Raw genomic sequence first — 19350 nt, 5'->3', positions numbered from 1 at the left:
GAAGCCATGTCTTATTATTGGCTCTTTCTTCATCATAGCTGTTACTAAGCACTGACAGTATTATAGGAACTTGGATAGTAATAATAAATATACCATCCAATACAATGAGGCATACCAGTGCCTTTCAGGAAATCTTAACAGAAATTGGGTCACTAGACTCTTTGGAGCAAAGATGAAAGCTCTGCATTCATTCATAGCCATGCTCAGCATCAGCTCCCCTCCATTACTTCAAAGAGCATGCAGGATCTGGAGGCAGCAACAAGCTGTGCAAGAAGAACTGAAACACAGAAACACCTTCTTCTACCCTTTAGCCTTTCATGGAAAAAAAATAACTTAAAAAAACTGGTAAGTCCTGTGATAACAGCAAAACCAAGGCTAACATAGTGCACAATTTTCAAAATGCTCAAAGTATCTATGTTGCTTTGGTTTAAACACTACTGCTTAAATTAAAAAAAAACCTCACCATAACCTAGCCTCCATTGATGTCCAACGCTGGTTCCCAATATGCATTGACTTAATTCTAACCAGTTAAACTGATTATACCAAAAGAAGGGCTTTTTCCTGTTTACTGTAACAGTCCTGTAGTATAAGCAATAATAATGTTAACAAATGGTTAAAGATTTTAAGAATCCATCGGTAATATGAATAAAAATCAATTTTAAAATTGCTGTATTTAGAAAGCATCCACAATCTGAATCACTGCAATACAGTATAACCCTGAATAATGTGGATTTGCTGTAGTTACGCTTAGATTTACTCTTGAGGTAATTGGTGCTACAGAAGTTATACTGTAATTATTTCTTTTCTTCCTACTCTTCACACTTACCAAACAATACAGTAATGACTGTCGTGAGTCAGAGATAATTCTATCAGACTTCATCTTTTGTCAGAGTTGGCTTTCCACCATAGGTAATACAATCCTGATTCAACAGCTTCAGCATCTCTCGGATTGAAACGAATACAACCCAAAATCCGTTCTCATCTGTTATTCTGCCTTTGACAATGGTAGTAGACACAAACCCAATACTGCACACCCTTTCAACTTCTAGCTCCATTTACTGATTTGGTAAATGAAAACGTCCTCAGGAAATAATATGAAGGACAGGAGCAAAAAAAGATTATCTCACTCCAGCTAGAGCTGCTGTTGTGTGGACTCGATTTGCTGCTGCTGCTTGTTATGAAGCAGATTGCCAGAAGACGGAAAAGAGCGGCAATGCAAGGGGGAGTTTTCCCCAGCATCGGCCTCACGGCAGATGCAGATGTGCATGGCACACCTCCAGGTCTGCACAACTGCTGCCCCTCTCCCCAGCAAAAACAAACGGGGTGACAGTTTCCTACTGGTGACAGCGCCGTACTGACAGTCCTGGGTAAAGAAGTGTTGGGAGGGCAGGGAGGTAAAACAGCACTGCGGGCTTCCCGCCACCCACCCACGGGCCATGCTCTTGGAGGGAGATGCTGTTCTTGTTCTCCCCGCTCGTAAATTTTATGGCCTGTCTCCCGAGGCTGCCAAGGCCACATGTGGCAGGTGGGGAGGTCCTGGGGGAGCCCGGCACAGCTCACTGCAGCACCCTTCAAACGAAGGCCGGCTACGCTACCTGGAAGCTCGCGTTAATGAGCTCTGGATGGCTGACCATTATCCGCTGATCAAAGCCAAAACACAGAAGCCCGACGAGACCAACAAAACAGTTCAGTCCAGGGATAATTACAACTTCATTTAACTTGCATCTACAGAAACTGTCAGCAAAATTAATTGGTGGTTTGTTTCAGTGGCAGCACACGTATGATACACACTTCTGTCACAACCTCCCTCCTGCTTCTCTCCCCCACTCCTGCATCAAACACGGCAATTGGTACCAATTAGCAGCCTTTCAGCAGAGGGCACAGGAAAGGACTTATACCAGTTTGTCCTAATGCTGGTCCTCCAAGCTGGGCTGGAGCCGTACCAGTGGGGCTCTGGGGACGAAGCAGCCCTGTTTTAGATGAACTGAGAATTTCAGCACCCAAAAGTTATCAAACGGGCTTCTATCTTTAAGAAGCATAAAAGGCACCTCAGTATAAAGAAAGAATGTGCTACAATTTTGAAGTCCTCTCTTTCCCTGGACTTTCTGACTCCTGAGAACAAATAGGCCCTTATCTAAAATCCAGAAAGGGATCCATTTGTAATCTGCACCTGCTTTACATCCCAACATTTGGCACAAGGCAATGAAAGCTTGTCTAGAGTTACTGTGAGCAGCCTTCATTCCAACAGAGATGAAACATAAATATTCAGAAATAAATTTGTAAAAAATGATGAGGCGTTTTAGACTTTTGATACATCTAACTAAAAAGAAAAACAGTTTCAACTGCATTCCCACATTAGCAAATAAATAACACGCATACTTTGCTGTGAAACAAAGGGACCACAGTAGTGAGACTGAAAGCTACAAACTGCTCTCAAGTGGCAGAGAACCAAGTCACCTACTGGCTTGGCAAGGCCTTTGTTTGTTTGTTTGTTTCTTAAGAGCAAACAAACAGGACATACAATTAACAGCACAGCAATGACATCAAGCTGCCTCCCTTCAAGTGCTGAGATGATGACCCTTCAACCCTTTGTGGTTCGTCTTTAGGGTTTAGTTTTGTAAGGGTATGAAGTGCAAGTTTCCATTTCCTGGTACAGTAATTTACAAGAGGAGGAGCTGGAAAAAGAATCCTTAAATCAATCTTTAAAATGAGTTCACGATCAAACCAGTGATGTTAGTCATAAACACATGATAGTTATACACACTAATTAAAAAACAGAAAAGAGTTTGTTTTTTTTTTTTCTTTCCCTAGAAAGGAAAACAACAACAACAACTAATGATGTTGGTTTAGATGGTTTTTTTAGATGTTATTTTGTAGGTGGATGTTCTTATGTTGTGGGCAGAGTTGACTTGAAAGTATGGAGTACTTAAACCCTTAGAACACTCCAGACATCCTGCCTTCGCTTTTAGATTCTCCAAATGCTTAGATTCTACCTTTTTTTTTTCCTCCTGAAAGGTAGTCATTGGGCAAAGTTAGATTCTCCACAAAAAACTCATCCTCCCAAGTCCTCCCAACTACCAGCAGGTCTCTCTGCCTGGGAAGATAAAATGTGAAGGAAAAAAAAAAAAAGCCACTATACTAGTGTCTTGATATCTCTTAAATCCCCAAGGTTACCAAACAAATGTATTAGCAAGTAAAATAAAAATTATTATTTTCCTAAATTCCCTCCAGTTACCATGCAATTTGCTTTTACCATTTGTGTGTACAAAATGTTTACAAAATGATCAAGTATGATCACAATGTTCCATTAAAAACTGCCTAGTAACAATTTGGCCATGAAACTGAAAAAAAAAGAAATCAGAAAAAATGCCAACAGAACCAGAAGAGCCATTGCCCAAGGAGTTTTAATTCAACCCAGAAACTTCAGTGACTCATATTTTCAATTACTTTCTGAGGTTAGAAGGCAGTGGGCTATCTAACAAAATGTTTTTAATATATGGAAAAACATCTTTGCTTCATGGCCTCTATAAAATGAGTCGGGTAGTTTTGAGATTCCAAATTCACAGGGTACAAATCACACAAATGGCACTGAAAGTCAAACCATTTGGCAAAGAGAGGGCTTAAAAACAGAATCATCTTTGTACCTCTCAAAAGCTGGTCATTTTAGATTAATAGAGAAGTCCTTTGGTAAAATAGTCCGGGTGAACACACGCCCTGTCTCTAGGCATATCTGATACTTCGCATTGTTTGTTTTTCCCTCTTGCATGTCAATTATAGCACGAAGTTTTTCAGCCCAGTTAACCCTAATTTCTTTCTTGTCCACAAAAAAAGAAGCCAAGCTGACTTCTGTTCTAACATGATGTTTCATTTCTGCAGATGATCTGATTTTCCCTTGAAGGCATGCAGTTTCACAGCTTCTGTTAAATGTAACCAGAATAAAAATTAGGAGCAAGGGCACAAATCTTGAGAGTTATCTACAACGATGGAATAGAGATCCCCTGTTGAAGTTAGCAGGAAGATGGTTCAAATTCTACCAGGACAGCAGAGAGAGGCAACAGAGCTCTTGACTCAAAGTGCAAAGATGGCTTAGAAAAATAATTTCAGAGAAAAGGTGCAAGTCATTCCATTAGGGAGCAAATACTGAGTCATGTTCGGTCCTCAGAGGTATACACAGCTTTCAGTAACTTCAACACAAGCGTGAACCACTATCAGAAGATCTAACAGAGAAACTCAGTATCCTTCTGAGATTTGACCATGGTAAATGAGAGTTTTGAGGCTTTTATGCTGTAAGTACCTTAGCCAAAGGTCTTAAGAGGGGAAAGTTCAGGCTATAAATACTAATGAGGAAAATATCTAGACATCTTTCAGCTGGCTAAACAATCAGTGCAGAAGAGTCAGGATCCTTCCTTCTCTATTCTTTGCACATTTCTGATATATCAGAACAGAGTATAAGGCAACATCAATCCCCCTCTGCTCCCATCTAACTAAAGATGGGCATATTTTTTTGAATATAAACAAGAAAATCTTTCTCCACCACAAAATATTTTAAACATCTCATAAAATGACATAGCATTCCTCTTTTCATTTAGGGAGGAGAAGCTAACAGTCTGCTGCAGTTAGCAGGAAATTCCATTGACAATAAAACAAATAAATCAATCAATGGTCTCAAAAGCCTATGATTCAAGTATATGGGTTACAAAGAGCTTGGATTTGACAGCCGACTGTGTTCTTCACCAAGATTTATCTGTGAACTTTCAATTAGAGAAATGAAGTGGAATAAACTACTCAGTGCAAATGAAGATATTTGGGAGGAAAAATTAATTAATTCAGTATGACATGACACAAAGACTGTCTGGTGCCCATAAAAACAACAGAAGCTGCACAACTCAGAATTCAAAATGAGGGAGGAAAGCTGCCTTACTGCTTATGGGTCTGGCAAAAGCTGCAAACTCTCTCGGCTGAGAGTTTGCAAATGCAGAGGTAGAACTGTCTGAAAGCAGTAGGCAGCTAGGACTTAGCCAGACCCTCAGCTAGGATGCATCAAAAAGGGCTAGGAAGGCCCAAGAAACTCTGCTGATTCACAGTAACTGAGAAGTAAAGTTAAACAGTTCCCTCTAAACAACATCATAAACCTTTTCCGTGCATTTTGGAACATCGACATTTTTGCCTGAGATAACTTGTGCTTCAAAAGCTCAGCGACAAAGGGTCAGATAAAAAAAAAAAAAAAAAAAAAGAAAAAAGAGAGATTATACAATAAGACCGTTAAAGTCTACGACAACAGACCTCGAAGATTTAAAATCCATGTTAAAGTTTTTCTGCAGACAGAACATAGCATCACAAGGTCAAATGACACATTTGCTATTAAGGAAATGACCAGGTAAATCAGGATATTTCTGTACTGAAATAAAAGAATTTAAATATTAAATGATACTAGGGAGCTATATCAGAATGACAGGTACTTACATTACAATTGGAAGACCCATCAAATGTTGAGTAAGAACCATCAGGCCATTCTGTAGCATCTCCACTGCTTGATTGCCTGTGCTGGGCTTCATACTCTTTCAGCTGAAATTTAAAAAGACAGAGAGAACATTTTCCAGTGAGAAGAAGCTATCAATCTTCATTAAAATAGCAAGAGTTAATGTCCTTTCAGGTTTCTTTTTCCCCCATATCATTGTGGAACTGGGAAAATCAGAACTTTTGCATTGTATGCCTCACTTGTTCAAAATAAATTAATTTGCTTTAGAATCAGAAGTTTTAATTAGGAGGGTTTTTTTTAAAGGATGTGATCTGTAAACGCTGAATTTTGATTAATTGTCTTTGGTAAAATATGTTATACATCCCCATCTCAGAGGCACAGTTTCCATCGGACAGACTAAATCACAATAGCCTGCCAATTTCCTTCATAAAGAAAATGATGTGCAGTAGACTAGGAACTACCTTTTCTAATTTTAAAACTAAAGACCATCTTTCCCGTTTTCCAATAAAAGGATTAAGACATAAAACCAATCCTACTGGAGTCAAACTGTTGAGAGGACCATCAAGAACTGATGATACTAAAACAAAAAAAAAACAAAAAAAAAAAAAAAAAAGTTGCTGCTAGTAGCTCAGGCCACTAGAGGGAAACAGTACAAGGACACTTATTCACCATACAGATTAGGTATAAACCTATCCCCCAAAATTTTTAACAACAGAGAAGTAAAAGAATTCCCAATATTACCACCCGGTAATTTTTTAAATTTTGCATTTTTTTTCATTATATGATTCCCAGCAAAGCAATATTTTCTTCAGACAATAACATAACTTTCTATTCTAGGATAATCTACAGTATGTCAGTATAGAAATTTATCTGAGTGCAAATTCACAATCTACATCTCGTTTTCTGCACCTCTAATAGAGCCCATACAGAATACTCCATGTTCCATCACAGTATTTTGCACAAGGGTACAAAATCAAAGGTGGCCTGGAAACTTGAACACTGACCTTTTTGCTCCTGAGCAATTAAAATTTCAGCCCTATTGCTGCATAAATACAATTCCTTACAGTTATTTTTCTTGTGGTTTATTAACATTCAGATTTTGTAAAGAAACACTTCTGACAGCCACTGTACCTACCAAAAAATACATATGTGTAGATTTTAATGTCAAATGCCAAAAACAGATGAATATGTTTTCTTGAAGGCTATTAAAACAAAACACCACCTTTTCGGCTAAGAAACAAGCAGAAGAAATTTCAGCTTAAACATTAGTCTTTTTAAAAGTTTTAATTGCTGAAAATGGAAGCCTTCAAACTGCCCTTCAGCCATTAGCAGCAGGAAAATAACAAATATATGCGTTCTGAAACAAATAAGGCAAGCTCAGCAAAACTTGAAGCATTCCTTTTAGTACTTAAACAAACCTACGAATGAGCATGATAAATAAGGACTAATACAGGTGTGATTCATCTCCCTTACCTTTAGACAGCTGCAATGAAAACGTATACACTTGAGCTTTTCTCTGATTGGCGCCCTTTATTGCCAATGGAGAGAAGCAAATGCTTTTAGGTCTCGACTAATTTGCCATACCTTAGACATCTTTTTTTGGTTGATCTAAATCTCACTTTTTCTCATAAACAAAGGAATTGCTATCTAATTTATGCTACCCAGTGCGATGGGACAAACGGGCAAGCTTTTTCTCCTTCTCCTATGTTTTCAAATGAAAACTCCAAATTGGTATATCCTACACCCTAAAACATGTTTCTCCAGCAAACTGAAGTGTTTACGTATCATACCCTAGCAAGTGCTTCCTCAATGGTGATCATCTTCTCTTTGACCATCATCATCAGCTGGATCCGCTCCTCATCACTCATCGTGATCTCACTGGCCACGTACCCTACATCTTCTCCTGCAGGAAAAAGCACAGAGATAACAAGCATGTGTAAGAGGTCAGGCACAGAGCGGGGTATATTGAAATTGGATTTTACCCAGTGCTCTGAAATCTGGTCACCATGTGGATCTGGCTGCCCAGAATCAGACCTTTCCCAGAGCAGTCTCATAGCATGATTTCAAAGGACTGAATGATTTGGAAGTAACTGAGCAAGAAAAGGAAGTAAATTAGGCCAGAAAGCTAAGTTTACTCTGACACCAAGAGCAGGAGAGCATGACAAGGAGAAGTAAAACATGACTGTCATCACACAGTTACTGACCCTGAAAGACAAGAATCAAAAGAGAAAGTGCTAATGCCAGAAAAGTCCTGCACTCAGCCTTCAGGAATACTGTAGTCAGCTGCCAGAGCGGATGGGAAGCCCTTCCAGGAATGGTGTGCTGGGCTCTCGCAGCTTTCTGCTGTGGACTGGCCACATCCCCCAATCTATCCAGGCTATCTGATCAGCCACTGAGCTGGCACATGGTGCGGGATGTACTAGGGCCCTCAACTCCAGGACCTCACTTTTTGGTATGAGCTTCGTGTGTCGGTGCGGACAGTTAGAACTTGCCTTGAGAGCCAGCAAGGACCCACGCTTAACTGAGAGTGTCAATGTGCCCCTTTTTGACCTCATAAGTGGGCTCCTGTCATCTTTCACAACCCATCTGAACACAGACATCGTGACGTGGGGAAGCATGTTTGCAACAGAAGGATCTAACAGATACACATGGGGAAACAGGAATTTTCTGTGTAAAGAGAAATACTTAAAGCAATGCACAGCTGCATCTTTTGGACAAGAACTAGAGAAGGACACCTGACAGTTTAAGTGGAGTCAATCCTACATTTGCACTAGGCACCAGATGCACTTTTATTACTTCTTCTTGTAGTGTCTTCTCCTACAATGAGAGGCTGGATTCAAGCCTAAAGCAAATGCGTCAAAGTACCCCAATGCCAAAGAAAGGAGAAACATCATTCTAACAAAAACAGATCAGCATTTCTCTCATGATGCCAGGATCAGAAAAAAAGGTATCTTGTTCATTTACAGATATAACTTATAAATATATATTAACTGTGTCACATTGTGCATGTGCATTCACTGACAGTCAGGAGAGAAGGTGTCCCAGCCTTATGCAGATGCGGTCTCACAGAATATGACTCGTCTTTCTTTCAGGACAAACCAAACATACGATAATTCCAGATCCACAGACCCCTAACTGCCACACGGTTGCAAATAAATTTTACTCTTTTGTGATGCTGGCTCCTTCTATTTTATATGGATAGGTTGTGTGTCCTTAAAAAAGATTTACCTTTTGAAGTCTGCCTCATTAGTCCTTTCTGGTTCTTTCGGAAATTCTGCCAAAAAAACTTATTTTTCTTTTTCCAGTCTGTTTTCCCTAAAAGGAAAGTGGGGAGGGAGGACGAGGGGAAAGGGAAAAAGAATTTCAGAAAGAAACATCAGTTAGTAAATGCCAGAGAAGCTTTCAAGCATTAAGTTATATTTTTTAAGTCAAAAACAAGAATAAAAAAATTTCAAATTTTCTGTTTTTCTTGATTTATTCTGTACTAGAACTATGCTGATGTAGCCATTTCAGGGAAATGCACATTCTTTTATAATTGCCAATGCTATAGAAGACTGAGATAAGCCAGTAACTTACATATTTTGAATTATAAACAGAAAATATTTTACATTCATTTTGATATCTGTTGAGTTGTTAACATCAAGTCTGGATGTGTTTTTGAAGCATTTTGTTGGTTTATTCTCTTTAACTGAACCACAATTATGAAGCCTAAGCCACAACTCAGATAAGTAATTTTCTAATATGTGTGTGCAGGTCTATACAGAAAGAAATAATTTACACATATATAAATGCACACACGCATGCACACACATACGCACAAGCACACACACATATTCTGCTACTTGGCGTGAGAAATTTTGTAAGACCATCAGCTACATCTGACTCTTGCTCTTTGTATGTCTGGGCTGTACAGGGCTGGATCTCCATGTCCATTACTATCAGATCTGCATATGGTTTGATGATGCAGAAGTAATTAATTTGTTCTAAAAAAGAACGGAATCTGGCTCAAGGTAGGGCATATAACTGCGCCGTTGAATTAACCAGGGCACATGCTACAAAGTTTATGCCATCTGCAAAAGAACATACTGTGCCTGATCTGGCAGAAATGCTACTGATACAGAGCTACTTCATCCCTCTGCTTTTGAAAAATTCAAATGAATACAGCTTATACCGTGCCACTGAGTTTCAGCACGTGACTATAGTATTTTGGATCTCACCCTAGAAGCCCTAGAGCTGGGTTTACTAACTCTCTGAAACACAGCTTAAGTTTAGACTGTGTGGAAATGTCCCTCGGAAAAAAAAATTAAAAAGAAGCAAACAAAAAAACCTCCCAGTTTTTCTTTTCCTCTCCAATGAGCAAAATAAAATCTGTCCAAAATTGTATCAGCACAGCTAGTAAGTTAGGATAGCAATACAAACTAATTATAGTAAGTTTAAAAAAAAAAAAAGTGAAAGACAATGGAAAACAAATACATATTTATGCAAAATATTTCAGAAACAAAGGAAGAGACTCTGGCATGACATGAACAAAAATAACAGAAACCCCAGTTATTCACTGGCGGTGGTAATTTTCAGAGTACAAACGGAGAGGCTAACAGTGATCTAACATGCAGACATTTTAAATTCAATATAACAAGTCAAAAGATGCGTATTTATCACATGACAATGCTGGTTGGGCAGTTTCAGTGATCACTGAGACACCCAGCATCCAGCTTTTAAAGCTGCTAAGACTCGCCTCCCCACCCCCCGCAGAAATGCTACTGACTTCTGCCAGCATTGTGTTTACTCAGCTCTTCACATCCCAGCACAAGCAAAACTCAAAACCTGTTTAAGAATTCTATAGGAGTATCAAATAAAATGAAATATACTGACCTACAGAGCCTTCTTCCGAACTTGATTTATGAATGGAGAGCCTAGGACAAAAAAGAGAAGTGGACTTACTGATGTAGGCTTCTTACATTTCATGGGAGCTGTCTGATTACAGTAAATTATAGTTTCCAAACAATATATCATGAGCTGTTTTCTCTTCCCTTTTCTTCTCAACACAGCAAGTTGAAAACAAAAACTGAACCCACTGGTCCGACCACAGTAACTGAGTTCCCGTCTTAAACATGCCTTTTGTGACCAGCATAGAAAAATACATACCGACAGAAACCTACAGTTAAGGCAAAGGAATCTAGGGATCCCTCAGAAAAACACTTTTTCACATACTTTCCCCCTCTTCATTTGTAAAACAGTATTTTGGCTGCCTTAGAAACCGTAGCACTGGGATGCTGTATTTCTTTAGCTGTATAACAGTTTTCAGCCTATTTGTTTTTTATCTGAAACTGCTTTATAAATATTTATTAAACTTTTGGAAGCCACTGTGTGGAAGAGAGGAGTAGAGATCTTTTTAAAGACAAGGTGAAGAAAGCTTGTCCAGACCCTATGAAGCACAACCATAGATGACTGGAGACTACAGCTTCTTTCTCCCAAGTCCTTTCTGTGTGCTTTCCCACCAGCGTATACTCCCTTCCTCAAAAGCTAGCTGGAGCGACTTATTTTAACAGAACATGGACTTTACAAACAACCCACTAAAATAGTAAGTAAATCTTTTGTTCTCAGTCTTTATGTTCATTGAACTAGTTTTCCATAATGGATTCCAATTCAGTGCCAAAGGTTCAATGTGGGACCTCTGATGAGACATCGCCCCCCTTCACTGCCTTTTTTTCTCTCTGTATAAATGGACCTAATAGAAATTACCAAATCTTGTGCAATTCTTTGAAGCCTTCCTATGGGAATCACTATTTAACCAAGCTGCGCCAAGCCAGTGAAATGACTTCTGCCAGCTTCAATGGCTTTGCTGGAGGCTCCAAGTGCAAAGCATTACTGCAGCGTCTTTGCTGAGAGCTCGGCCCCGCGACGTGACAATGCCCTATTGTGCGGCGGCTGTACCGCAGCCATGCAGAACGGAAACACGCGTACCCCAGCATAGCAAGACGACCTCAAGCCAAATCGTTCTTTGAATGAGGCCATATAATAATACACGCACGCTATACTCCAGTTGCCGTCCACAGTGTTTGCACAGGCTCCTTGCGCTTTCTTAGACCCCCAGAAGAGGGCAATGAAGAGTTTTTGATCAATTCGGTAAACCACTTGAAGGAAAATTTTAGTTAAAGCCAGTTCAGAGTTTAGACGACGTAAGCAATTACAGGCCAACGTTTTGTAAGCCTGAAAAACACGCTCATCAATTTGCAAAGACATCATTAAAGGGGAAATGAGACAGTATGAAGTTTCAGTTTGATTTAGTAATTTAGACAAGGAGGGTTTGGCACAGTGAAGCTCTGAAATGTAACCTCCTTTGACCTCAGGCTGATTAGAAATTTAATCCAGCAAAAACTACAAACCAACTGAAGCAACCAAATTTCAGATCTGTAGTGCACCAGGTGGAGGGAGACATTTAGTGTTTTCCTTGCTGATGAAGTTTACCCTTGAAGGGAAAAAGTGAATGATATGGGTGATATCCCACCAAATGCTTAGTTTTTAAGAAGCCTGAATAACAAATGCAGAAGGAAAAATACAAACCCCATATTTTCTGGGTAAAAACTCCAGAAGAGCCAGTGTCAAAATTTAAAGACTTTCAACAGGGCCAGGATTTCATCCAGACACTTCAAAGTAAAGTTGTCAGCGAGTATTTTTCTAAATAAAGGTAAATCAGATAAAAATGATGTGGACTTGTATACGGAGACAACCAGATAAAAAGAAAGCCAAGTTCTGTTGGAACTGACAGAATTAATCCACTACATGTTTTTCACCCGAGCACAGACCTCACCCATCAAGCAGTTATTCTATTTATCTTAAATGAATTTAGTATCCACAAAATGCACCAAATCACCCTCCTTACAAGATGAAATCTGTTAATGATCAGAACTTCGCCTCACTAGTGAAAGCAGCCTCGAAGTGGAGAGGCAGTCTCCTGTGCTCTTTGGCCTCCAAATCCATTTTAATCCTTTTCTTGTCTTGCGCAGTTGCCAACAACGACGCAAGTAAGTAGCAGGTGTAGCGGCAATATTTGTGATGTGGACATCTGTTCACTGGGAATTAGCCCGAGGCCACCAACTCATCACACACTGGCCTCCAAAGAAGGGGAAGAGCAGCAGGAGCAAACTTGTGATGCGCCTGAGCTAGAGGGGGTGAGAAGAGTAGGATCCACGGCAAGCAGACCACCTTCTCCTTCGTAACTGATTTAAGAACTATGCCGCGTTTCATCAGAGGATGCCAATTCCAATTATCATTTCATGCATTCCCTAAAGAGGAAATCTTCCATGCCTGGGCTGACCTTGAAAATGCTAACAGCTGGTCTGAAGAGATGGAAATGCCGACAAAACCTACCACATAGAGCCTGATAAGGCACTTGCTTTTTAGTTCCACCAGACAACTCTGACGCTTAAAAATCCTCAGTGAAATCAATCAAGCGTTTTACTTCCTAGATGTCTGGTGAAAAATTCCACAGTACCTTGGAGTCGCTGTATGTTTGATTTGCCAATTACACTCCCTTACTCTGTTAAATCGGCAGCTCCTCTGTGAACGTGTACTGAAAGTGATTTGTGTTCTTCCATTCACAGACTGATAACTTGTACTGAAAGTTAATGATGCAGTGACACTTGGCAGAAGTTTCAGCACTGCGTGTCTGAAAGGGAGCCAAATGCCATTACTCCACTGTGGAGGCCTTCATTTTTGTTGTGGTCTGATGTACAACTTCATTAGCAAGCTTTCACATGAAATGTACTCTGTCACAGCATATAGCTGAAGAAATGTATGGGTATATATTCAGACAAGAAAGAAGAAAAAAAGATTTATGGCCAGAGGGAAAGAGTACTTTCTTATCAACCTATAATCTCTAGAAGTGAGCTGCAGAAGGGGTCAAAACTTTACACCATTAATCTCACAAATTCAAAAGTATCTCTAGGCCGATGCTTTGGGCCTCTTGGAGCTAAACTGCTGAAATAAACAAATGAGGGGAAAAAAAATGCGGCACAATAGATAATCTAAAAATGGAGCTACTTTTGGGAGTAACCAAATATTTCTGCCTTAGAGAGATGATGGGTTTCAGCGGAGTTTAGTAAATTACATCAGACCACTCAGTGATCAGTGACACAACACTTAGTAGCAACAGACGGCATGGAGAACCTGGACCAGGAACTAGCTGATTAGAAAGACTGGCTTAACTGAAATGAGTTTACATTCAACGCTAAAATGTGCAAGTACACAAACAGGACTGACACGAAAGTCACTCTTTCAAATGCTGGAGGTTTGCAAATGACAGAGTATCTGGGGATACCAGCTGAAAAAAGACAACTGAGAAAAACCCAACCCGTTAATCCTAAAAGGCATAAGGATGGGAAATTCCAATGGCAGCACAAAGAATTAATATATATGGGAATAGCTGTACAACCGTCAATACTCATGCTCAAGAAAGATGAATTCAAACCATAAGCAGTAAAGAAAAAAGCTGTTAGAACAGTCAGGGAACTGGACAGCTTATCTTACAACAGAGAGCTAGAAAAGTTTTGCCTGTTCAGTCTGACAAAATTGAAAGCTGCAAGAAGATTAATTTACTGCCTATTAATAAATCGGGCACAGGAATAGGTAGACATAATCTGGAAAGAAATTAGAAGAGAGGAGTTAACATTTCCTAACTATTTGGACAAACTTCCAACAGTAGGTAGAGAAAGGAAGGGCAGCTTTAAAAACTAACTGCTTTTAAGAGGGTACTTGAAAGATAGAGACGAGATGTCTTTGACAACAAAGATCTGGACATGAAGACTGCCTCTGGAGGGCACTTCTGGTTCCTCTTTTGCAGCCTGTGGGTTTTGTATGAACAATGACAAAGCCAGGCATCCAAAATGGTTTTTGAGTCTATCTTTCCATAAAAGCGCTGCAGTGGGGGTGACTTTGCTATACCTAAGCAATCCCTCCCTTTCACAAATTAACCCTTGAATCCTGGAGGTGGGCTCCACAACTTCGAGCTCAAGGAAGAATCAATGTACGCATTTGCTTCACAAGCCAACTGAGACTGTATCTGATTATTAACGAGGGTTTTAACTAGGCTGTATTGAGCCACTAGGCTACAGCTCTCCCTGTTAACTCTGGACAGATTCAGATATCAGACAAAAAAACGCTGCGGCTTATCTTGCATACAGAGCGGTTGATTTTACAAGAGACACAGTCATACATACCCCGAGACGTGAATGTGCTGGTACACTGCAGAACTGGGAAAGGAAACAAACGACACCATGTGCTGCTTTCATGAATATGCCTGGTGATTTTTGAAAGCTCATCATTCTTGAAACAGAACAAACATGAGAACTGAGAACGGCAGGATTTCTGATGGGTTTTTGTTTCAACACTAAGTATTTTAAATGCAGATGTGCTTTAACACATGGCTGCGTCTCATTTATGGACCATAAAATCCACAGGTGCATAGTGCCATCTGATAATGAAACACTACTGTTATGATCTTCAATAAACTGATAGTGGCCCTCTTATTCCCTCCCAATGACTATTTATAGCCCATTGAGGAAAATGCTTTGGATGGTATTTTTAATCTACAAATATTATGCACATTCATAGCAGTGAATAAACCAATGCAAAAGCGCACGCTGGCTCTGCTGCAAAGCCATTTGGTTATCCGCGTACATTAGAAATGGCCCAGTCACATAATTAGTATGAAAAACTGACAGACTTGTAACTGCTCCTGACTGAATACAAGATAATTCATCTAACCAGAGCTGGCACAGGGAAGAAAATGGGCCTTTGGTATTTTTATCAAATTTGCATGAACCTGAAGAGAAAGCAGGCCTGCAAGGTTCTGACCTTGCTGGCACCAGTGTGAGAAAGGGATGGAAAGCAAAGACGTTTCATTCAATTATCTTCTCATTAGGTTTCCATAGCAATGGCTCTTTAAGCAGGTCAAAACTTTCTCAGTGGAAACAAACACTGAGCTGCTTGTGGGCCGTGCGTGCGTACGCGTATTTTCTGCCACCACCAGCACAGAAGCCACCACGTTGGTCCCACGGGCTCGGTCCGGTGACTGGCAGCGGGCAGATGAGGCTACATCATGTACTGAATAACCGACCAGTGGGTCCCAGCCAGGAGGCAGATAATTGTCAGCTAAAAACTCTTCGATAACAAAGAGCAGGGCCCAACGTACTGTACGCAACGCACCCCGTTCTGCGTGCACTGCTCACTTGGTGCCGTGTTGACTAGCTGCGACAAGTCGGGCTTTCTCGTGAAAGGCGCCCTTCAGGCTTCCTTGTACAAAATTACCAGGCTTGAAATCTTCTTCCAGCTGCTCAAAGGCGCACTGGTTTCCCTCCTCACGTGTCCCGGGCGGCGTTTGGCTGGCCTCTCACTCCCATTGTGTGGGTTATTGTGGGAGTTTCCTGCCCTACTTCTCTTGAGGAGGCTGTTTAAAGGCAGCATGAATAATTTGGCTTTGACTAAATCAGGCCTCAAACAAGTGAAAACAGGGCCGTACACATTCACTGATTCTTTTCGATTCCTGCAAGCACAGGGTATTAAAAAAAAAAAAAAAAAAAGTATCTTAAATGCAGACATCTCAAGTACAGCAAGCTTTTACTTCTTTTTCTTCCAATATTCCTTTCCATTTTTAAACAACGCAAAAGGAGCGATTTATTCTGTTAGTAATTAAGTGCAGCATTTAGGACCCCTGGATTGGGGGATTTCTTTGTTTTCTGCTTTGTTCTTCTCAGCTTCTGCCCTTTCTCTGCCTCACACCCTTTGTCAGAGCTGCGCTCCTGTTTCTTTGCAGATGAGCTTACAAATACCTGCCAAAGTTAATTTGGGCACCTTGAGAAGTTGCCAGAATCAAACGTGATGGAATTTAAGGCCCCCCCATCTATGACCTGGAGGGATGATTTAATAACCTTCTGCATTCAAAGCCTGACCTGCAGTTTGGATGCTGCAGAGGAAGAAGATTACGAAATCTAGTGTTGAAGACTACTGGCAAAGGCCAGTAGATTAGTGTACCAAAGGGGGCAGAATTGAGGCTTGCATGAACCCTTGGGCAAAACAAAAGCCATTTTTAAAGAGACTGCTGCTTTCACTGAAAATCACTGTGGAAGATGGGAACTCTGAACTGCAGGCACTCAGGCTAATTTGGAGCTCAAGTTTATAACACAGGATGGTAACTAGCTTTACTGTGGCACATCCATTGCAGAAAATCCTTAAAAATAGATTCAGTCAAAAGTTTCTCCTGCAGAGACAACAGCATGCAGATAGCAGCCACTGGTGTTGTGGCCTCACTGGCTGCCTGCTAACAACCTCAGAGAAAGCCATAACGCCCGAGCAGCCTACAACTCCTCTGACATTCCCAACAAGCCATCGGGGATCTGGTCAAACTGTATGAACTGAACGTGTGAGGGGCCCAGTTTAAGACGTGCGTCCTGCACACGCAGAGAGGATGACAAAGACATTCACTCTGGGGAGCAGCTGAGGCAAGGAGTTGAGGACACAGCTGCTGGAGGCACAGCAGCTCCCCCAGGCCAGGGGAATGCAAAGCCCCCGAGCAATGCTGCCCCGTGGCGCCTGCACCCCACACGTGTGTGCGTGCTTTTCTCCAGCACCTTCTGCTTGACAAGTCTGTTTCTGCTCAGTTCCCTGCTCTGGCAGAGTCTGGGATTTAGGTCCTGAGGATCACAGGGTTGAGAAAACTGTACTGTGCCGCAGGCTGACGAGTACAGCAGAATGAATTGTGGCACTTCATATGAAGTATGACCATTTACTTGATCAGGAGCGTGCTTGAGCGGTACAGTTCAAGAAACAGCAGGTGATTCACATAGGAGGTGACAATTTGTAACACCCACTGCCATGGGAAGGTGGTGGGAATGCTTGCAAAATGCCAGATGCAGCCACAACTGCTATCCCACGCGTTGGGTTTTGTCCTTCCTTTCTCTAGCAGCTGCAAAGAAAAAAATTAGTACATAGGATTGACTGCACCTCATCCTATCTGTATGCAGTGCTCTTGGGTCTTTCACCCACTTCCTTCTCTTTCCTGGCAGCTCTCTGACACACCACATTTGAAACTTGCCCAGAGGCCACTGGAGCGAACACTGACAGCAAACAGATCTATTTCCCAAGAGGGAAAACACACAACTTCCCCTCTGCAACATCCCCAGTTCTTCTAAAAACAGGATGAGAGTCAGGATGCAGAAGCCTGAGTTCAGGGGACTGGGTTTAACCTGGATTTCCTGGCAAACATGCAGAGCTCATCAGTCTGTCATGTAGACTTGAATGCTCAAAAATGGGAACAGGCTAAAAGTTGGATTACATTGTTTTAAATGCTCTGTTTACAATTATGAGAAAACCTTGCTCAGTCCCCTGCCCAAGTAAACATCCTTGGGGTGTTGCCATCACTTGGAAGTAATAGGGATTGTATATACAGTACATCCCCAGATCAACATGGTATGGGGACAAAGAAGCAATAGCAACTGTTAAGAACGCATTTACTGCCTATTTGTTACACTGACGATTCTTCTGGCAAAAGCAGCAGTCAGTGTGTCTATATAGGAGCACCTGCAGTTCTAGGGAGATTTCTGTTTAAAATGAAGAATATCACTGTTAGAGACGCTGTTGCCACTGTGCTGAAGGCACACTGAGAATCTGCACACTGACACTAGTACCACCAACTGACAGCAAGACTGCAGTTTAAAAGACGTGAATCTTGGAAAAAGCAGAGGGAAATGAAATTTATTATTAAGAGAAGAAAGCTACTAACATCTCATTCCATGCTTTGCGTTATTTGCTGAATATTATATGACTCGGAAGCCTGCCCAACTGTTTCAATTTACAGAAGGAACTCCAGTATGGTCAAAAAATCACAGCAATTGTGAGGCAAAGCTTGAACAAATGTGACTTTGTTTTCTGTTATTTACGGATAGCTTTTCAGGCCACATCAGTACCCTTGCTGTTATTCACATAAATCTCAGAGGCCTTTGCTACAGCAAAGATTCTTCTCTCTTTGTCAGAATCAATCTAATGAAAACCATCTTTGGTACAGCATTTATAATGCACAGAGCAGGTTCATATGTGCCATCTTTTTTGTAGCTTCATCTAATTAACAGGAACAGTGTTGCCAGCAACAGAGGAAGGTAGTATTGCCCCAAATGCCTTTTGGAGGGACAATGAAGTGACAAGCAACTCTGCCTCCAGACTCCTTTAACCCCTTTTGCCTCCCTCCAGGCACTACAGCTGCTCTTCTGTGTTACAGCACATCACGCACTGACAGATACTTGTTGAGCAACTTACTGGACTTGAGGGCACTGACTAATTTCATGCTGGCTTTGAACAGCCAGTAATAATAATGACCAGGGCAGCAGGGTTAGTAAGACTCAAGGCAAGACCGAACATACACTGCTTGTCCACACAAACGGGATTTTTTCCTACCATGGAGCACCAAGGCTAATCTGTTTTCAGTGCGGTGTACAGTGGAGTCTGTCAGGCTCTCTCTTCGGTTGGGCACCACAGAAAAGGAAAACCAAATCAGGTTAAAACAAACATAACTTCTTCCAGACTCCCTCAAAGCCTCTTTCTGTCTGGAGTCTCTCAATTCTGGCAAATTAAACAACCATCCAGGTGTGTTATTTTAAAACTTCAGACCATGGCAGCGTTAAGCCGCGGGGTGTGCAGGCAGCAGTGCTGGGCAAGGAAGCTACCGTGAGCAACCACGTTCCAGCTGGCTGCTTGCTCTCTCCTCCCCATCCCAGCACGGGTTTTTCCTTGGGACTGCTTTTACTTTCTGAAGCAACCCACACAGAACACCAGACCAGAAACAACTCGCCTCACCTCAACCTGGGAAAATGTTTGTATTT

The 19350-nt window shown here is 41.2% G+C and overlaps 1 protein-coding gene across 2 annotated transcripts in view; it reads right to left on the bottom strand.

The window, feature by feature from the left end:
- The window catches only part of SASH1 (SAM and SH3 domain containing 1), a 568627-nt gene that overhangs the window by 43039 nt on the left and 506238 nt on the right, over positions 1–19350 (bottom strand). For both annotated transcript variants that reach the window (XM_082305211.1, XM_082305212.1), the window contains exons 5-8: positions 10352–10392; positions 8708–8794; positions 7270–7382; positions 5464–5565 (exon numbers count right to left, since the gene is read on the bottom strand). In XM_082305211.1, the coding sequence (XP_082161337.1) occupies positions 5464–5565; positions 7270–7382; positions 8708–8794; positions 10352–10392 (343 nt within the window). The remainder of the gene's footprint in view (positions 1–5463; positions 5566–7269; positions 7383–8707; positions 8795–10351; positions 10393–19350) is intronic.

This window comes from Platalea leucorodia, assembly GCF_965183815.1.
Source record: "Platalea leucorodia genome assembly, chromosome: 3".
NCBI classification, from domain to species: domain Eukaryota; kingdom Metazoa; phylum Chordata; class Aves; order Pelecaniformes; family Threskiornithidae; genus Platalea; species Platalea leucorodia.
Note: the sequence above shows the minus strand (reverse complement) of the source record. Positions and strands in the feature narration are given on the sequence as shown.